The 6,339-nt window shown below is 41.2% G+C and overlaps 1 protein-coding gene across 1 annotated transcript; it reads right to left on the bottom strand.

The window, feature by feature from the left end:
• Nucleotides 1–4,618: 4,618 nt before the first annotated feature.
• LOC102290519 (olfactory receptor 6N2-like) lies at nt 4,619–5,539 on the bottom strand. Its single transcript, XM_005951646.1, has one exon. The coding sequence runs from the start codon at nt 5,537–5,539 to the stop codon at nt 4,619–4,621; it is 921 nt and encodes a 306-aa protein (XP_005951708.1).
• Between the last annotated feature and the right edge of the window lie 800 nt (nt 5,540–6,339).

The following is a 6,339-nucleotide window of genomic DNA, read 5'->3' as shown; positions in this document are numbered from 1 at the left end:
TTGTCATTACATTTGTGATGTGTATTGGTGGCCCAGCCGTAGATATTAATTTTAAATACACCTTTTCAGATTATTTCACTACATGCTGTGCCATCACTTAACCCTTCGCGTGCCAGCTGTGGCACGCGTGCCCAGGGTTGCTGGCCCCTGGTGTAGCTGAAGGAAGTCATCTAGCAATTGGTCATGTGGTCAGCTGTAGACTAGTACATGTAAACAAGCCACAATGTGAGTGTGTGTTACTGATCCACTACAAATACTACTACCACATTTCATGCTGAGAGACAGCAAATGGGTGGATAAATGAAAGGCTTTGAAATGCGCTTTACAATTCCACTATTCATTCACTCACACACTGGTGGAGGCAAGCTACAGTTGTAGCCACAGCTGCCCTGGGGCAGACTGACAGAAGCAAGGCTGCCATATCGCGCCATCGGCCCCTCTGGCCAACAGGTGAAGTCTTGCCCAAGGACACAACAACCAAGACAGACAGAGCTGGGGATTGAACCAGCAACCTTCCAGTTACAAAATGAGCTTCCCAACCCCCTGAACCATGGTCGCCCATAACTCACCCAAGTGACAAGAAGTCACTTGGATGAGTGTCAAAACGTTTCTCCCACTGAAAACACTACCTCCAGATTAATGGAATCAACTTTTGGAGATGTACTTACCTGAATGATTGAGAATGCAACAAGATGCTTTCCATTTGACGTGTATTCAGCTGTAATCTCAGCCAAACCAATTTACTCACGAACAAATAAAACACTGAAACAAGCCAAAGAATAGCATTTTTAAGTTATGTAAGTGACATATATCATGTATAACCTGACCAGTGAAAGACCGCGGGGGGTTTGAAAACGATGTGCCAGGAGTTCGCTATTCTCGCCACGACTAACTATCGAGCTGGTGGGTAACAGACGTCTCAGAAAACTTCAGAGCACTTTTCAAGCATGTGATGTCATGATAAACCAAGCAGATATTTGAAGTTTACACACCTACATTCTCGCCTGAAAATATCTTAAAAGTTTATTTTGTGACCCACAAAGAGTAATAAGAGTAATATTAAAGTAGCTGCTGACATTGTTGGAAACTGGAATTGGCTGGGCCATGCTATGAATTCTGAGACATGGTGGTCCACGAAGGATACACCTGACCCATCCTTCAGATCCTGGGAAAAGGAAACGCATTTATTGGCTGCATTTGGAGAAGTCTACAATTTTGGACAGCCTTTGGTGCGTCGCTGTGATGTAATCGGCCTTCAAATGTGGCGTCGGGAGAATGCAGCCTATGAATTTAGACACCCCATTGTAAGGTTTGCAGAAGCCTACAACGATAAAGAGAAACGCGAACAATCAAATGATACCCTTTGAGCAAGCGTTTGGCGATGCTCCCTTTTATCAGGAAGAAACCTCTGGCAGAACCAGGTTCTGCTGTGACTGGTTGTGGGTGAATTTTGGATCGAAAATCAAGCAAAAAGTTGAAATTGTTGAGTATATGTTTTACTTCATAAACTGTATTTAAAACACCATTCAAATAAAAAATCTATTTATTCTCTAGTGGGGTTTTTTTTGTATTTACCTTTCTATAAAAATCCCCACTCGCCCCTGCAGACCCCTCTTCAAGCTCGAGTCCTCTACCAGAGGACTGGGAGCTTGAAAGTCCTGTGCAGTATCTTAGCTGTCCCTAGGACTGTGCTCTTCTGGACAGAGATCTTGAATGTTGTTCCTGGGATCTACTGGAGCCACACGCCCTACTTAGGGGTCACTGCACCTAGTGCTCCAAATACCATTGGGACCACTGTTACCTTCACCCTCTACATCTTCTCCAGCTTATCTCTGAGCCGTTGGTGCTTCTTGTGTTCCTTCTTCCTGATGTTGCTGTCATTTGGTATCGCTATGTCTATCACAATGGCCATCTTCTTTTACTTGTCTACCTAGTGGTAGACTACTATGTCCAGCTGGTTAGCCACCATCATTTTGTCCATCTGTTTCTGGAAGTCCCACAGGATCTTAGTTTGCTCATTCACTACCACCCTAGGGGGCGTTTCCCATTTTGAACTTGGCACTTCCAGGTCATAATCGGCACAGATGTACACAGCAAAATCTCCAGTGTTAAATTAACACTAGAGAGTGTCTATATGGGTCCACACCTCTGAGTGTTAAATACAACACTGTTGAGTGTTAAATTAACACTTTTGACAGTGTTATATGTTTAAAAGTAACCTAGTCAGTTTTGAAGATTAACAATGGCTAACACTGGAATATTTCTAACATTTTGAGTTATTTTCCAGTGTTAGAAAATCAGCACTGCTCAGTGTTAGCCATTCCTTCCTTCCGCTTAGCATACAGCCTCAGGGTGCTGGACTTGGGGTGAAACCCTCCATGCATGGTAAGGAGCTTCCTCGTCTTGATGTTAGTGGCTTCTATCGTCTCCTTTGGCCAGCTTCTTATCTCAGCAGGGTACCTGATCACGGTGTAGGTGTTGATAGATCTTGTTCTTAACTGTCAGATGACTCCTCAGAACTTGCCTGACCCTCTGTAGATACTACTTGGCTGCAGCTTTCCTAGCGGGCTCTTCATGGTTCGCATTTGCCTGTGGGATTTGGCAGTTACTTTTAGCTCTCCTCAATGTTTGCAATGTTGCCTTCTGATAGTGCGATTCCCTTGCTTCTGGCTACCTTCCCTCCCTTTGTTACCATCCGACTACACTTCTCTAGTCTGAACAACATTCCAATGTATATCCTGATGGTGTGGATTAGTGAATCAATGACTCTTGGAATACAAGGGGTGGCTGTGGTTCAGATGGTAGAGCAGATCAGCTACTGATTGGAAGGTTGGTGGTTTGAACCTCGGCTTCCCCAGTCTGCATGTCAAATATCCTTGGACAAGATACTAACCCCAAGTTGCCCTCTGATGCGTTTATTGCGAGTGTAAATGTAGGTTAGTTTGCACTTGTGTTTAGAAGAGCTTGTACAAGTGGGTGTGAATGAGGCATGTTGTATACAGTGCTTTGAGTACTCCGAGGGAGTAGAAAAGTGCCATATAAGAATCAGTCCATTTACAGCTTGATGTCATCTTGTAGAGGAGATGGCTGATTATTGCTTGAAGTTGGCCTCAAGTGTTGTATGCCACATCCCCATTGAGTTTGAGTTCTTGATGAAGGCTCTTAGCATCCAGTTGATCTGCAAATGGGCATCGAGTCATGGGCCTTCTTGTATTAATCCAAGCGGTGCACAGATTAACCAATCTGGCCTTGCAGTCTGGGGTGACTACACGGGCTACCAGGAGCTAGTGTTTTGTGCTTCTGGTATTCTTGCCAATTCTTTTCTGTTCCCCGCGCATGTGCCTGTTCATCTTTGCGGATATGATGCTTGACACAAGCTTCTATGTGATACTGAAGCAGGTTATTTGCCAGTAGGTGGATGGGACCAGTCCCTTCTGGGGGTCTTTGGGGACCAGGGTTGTTTAACCTTTGGTTAGCCATTCTGGGTGTCTCTCGACAAGCAGCAGGTTCATTTGTGCTGACAGAAAGCAATTGGCTTCTTTAGTAGTAGTGAATCATGTTGGGGTCTGGTGCTATCCAACTCTTCAGCTGTCCACCGATGCCGTCTCGTTCCAGTAGCCCACTTCTCATCAGGGTGTCCTTGGTTCCTGGTTCCTAAAAGCTGATGCAGACTGAGCCGGTATGGCTTAATATGTGTGTCTCTTGCTCATGTCTAAGGTAGGCTTGGCTAGCATATAGTATTACCACTACGCTAAAGTTAGCAGTTGGCACCCCACTTCTTCTTTGTCTTTATCTAGGGACTCCCATTGGACAGCAGTCTGCTGCCTACTGTCAGCCAGCTCTTTGCAGGCTTTTTTTATGAATACTTATTACACAGAAACTACTACAGGTGTATCCAGGTAATAATCGCACACTTTTTAATTTTGCTTTAATGGGTTATTATATGTTAGCAAATAGAAACAGGCAATTTTGCATTTTGCAGCTCTGTTTCCCTTTTATCACACAGAATCTACCACATGTAATTGAGTGGTAATCACGCTTGTTTCTTCCTTGTTACTCTACTATTACCACGTTTTTATGGAGCTGTATTTCCATACTATTACCCCAAGTTTTGGGGCTCTTATTGTCTTATTACATAACTTTCAAAGTAATATTACTCAACTGCAACCACTGTTGCTACCATGATATTACTTGGATATTAAGTGGTTATTACTTTGGTAATTGCATAGAAAGTGCTACCATAATTTGAATTTGAAAAAAAAGAATTTTTTTTCTCCCTTTCATTGACATTGATATGTCAGTGACAATACTAAAGAGGGCGTTCTGCATCACTGAGAGACTGGTAGAATTTGATTTATTTTAATAAACTGTTTTTGTGCATTTACAACCAACAATAGTAAATAATGTGAAATGCAGACAAATAAGCTGTTTAGACATCAAATTTTACCAGCAACAGTTTAAGAAAATGTTTATCTTTGCTTTATGACCATCACTTATGTCATCGGTAGAATAGCATGCATTAACATTTATATAAATGCCATGGCATAATTATCCATTATCTAACTTGCATTACAATTGCCGATGAAATTTCATACATTTGATAATAGGGCAACCAGTGTTATTTAACATGACAAAACAATATCTTGAGGTTTTTAAAAATTTCATTCATTTTGAGTCCATATATAATTGGATTTAAAAGAGGATGGAATAAAATTGACTGAAAAGTCAGTATTAAGCGAAGAGTTTTTGATAGATCAGATTCCAGTCGAACTATAATTACATCAAAAACAATAAAACAGGAAAAGTTGATTAACACCAGCAAGTGGGGTAAACATGTCTTTACAGCTTTTTTCCTCACTTCTCTGCAACTTTGGTAAGATACTCTAACAATCCTGATGTATGTAAAAAGTATGAAAAGCAAAGGTAGAAGGGCAATATTTATCAACATGACCACACCATATACAGATATTGCCACTGAGGTCACACACTGAAGCTTGTATCCTGAATTGTTACAAAAAATTCCTGTCAGAGTAAAGCTACAGAGTTTTACTTCAGAATACAACACAACTGACACTGCTGTCTCAAAAGCAGGTATAAGCCAAGCTAAAACTAGAGAGACATATATAGTTATTCTATTCATTATAACTGGATATTGCAGGGGTTTGCATATAGACACATACCTGTCATATGCCATTGCTGCCAACAGTAAAAACTCTGACCCAGCTGAGGTGTAATATAAAAATCCTTGGAAAAGACAAAGCGTATACGATATAATCTGTTTTTCAGACAAAACATCAGATAAAAGCTTCGGATAGATAATCATGCTGTAAAGAACAGAGTTGATTAACAAAGCTGCAATAAAAATGTACATTGGCTCGTGAAGGTTTTTGCAAGTCCAAATAAGGCACACTATAGTCGAATTAAAGCAGAGTATCAGAATATAAAGTGTGAATATAACCACAAAATAGAGATACCTGTATTTGTGCAATTCTGCAAACCCACCAAGAGTTAACAATGTTACATTTAATTCAACATCCATTGAATGAACAAAAATGTTATTGACCATGGAACTAGATTACATAAACTGTATTCATAAATAACAAATGAAAAGACAAGTGTTGGAGTAATATATTTCTAACATTAAACTAAGAAGGTAAGTGACTATGTGGCTTTGTTTTATCAGAAAACCTTCCATCCTCTGTGGGACTCATTAAGTTCTCCACTAACATGTAAACGACTTCAGGAAATCTAACCAGTTGTCATGATTGGTTGTGTGGCAGGCAGGCAAGCAGGAGTGGTGGACCCAAAATGCAGGACTCAGACACGGAAGTGAAACTTAAAGCGCAGCTTTATTGCTGGGAAAAACCTTGTACTAACTAAACTCACCAAAAGACCAACAAAAGTCTGAACAGAGGAACTAAGGACGGAAACACTGGAAAAGAAATACTAAACTGGAGCAGATGACTAAACACTAGAAACACTAGAAACACTAGAAACACTAGAAACACGGAAGCAGAACACACAGCTAGTTGAGGGTACGATGCGACAGGGAACAAAGGAAAACACAGGGCTTATATACACAGGGGAGTAATCAGGGAATGGAAAACAGGAGGGAGACACAGCTGGGAGGGTTCGTGCTAATAATACACGGGGAGCAAAGCTAGACACACTGAGATGAGGCAAAACCTTTCACAATAAAATGGGAAACAAGAAATGTCTGTGAAGGTTCTCAATCATCCAGGTCATCGTAGTCAAAGGAGCTTGCAAATAAAAGCGTCTTGACTTCTTTAAGTTACTTGAAGACGTTTCACCTCTCATCCGAGAAGCTTCTTCAGTTCT

The sequence above is a fragment of the Haplochromis burtoni genome, unplaced genomic scaffold (assembly GCF_018398535.1).
Source record: "Haplochromis burtoni strain Fernald_Lab_line unplaced genomic scaffold, NCSU_Asbu1 Contig_856, whole genome shotgun sequence".
Taxonomy (NCBI): domain Eukaryota; kingdom Metazoa; phylum Chordata; class Actinopteri; order Cichliformes; family Cichlidae; genus Haplochromis; species Haplochromis burtoni.
Note: the sequence above shows the minus strand (reverse complement) of the source record. Positions and strands in the feature narration are given on the sequence as shown.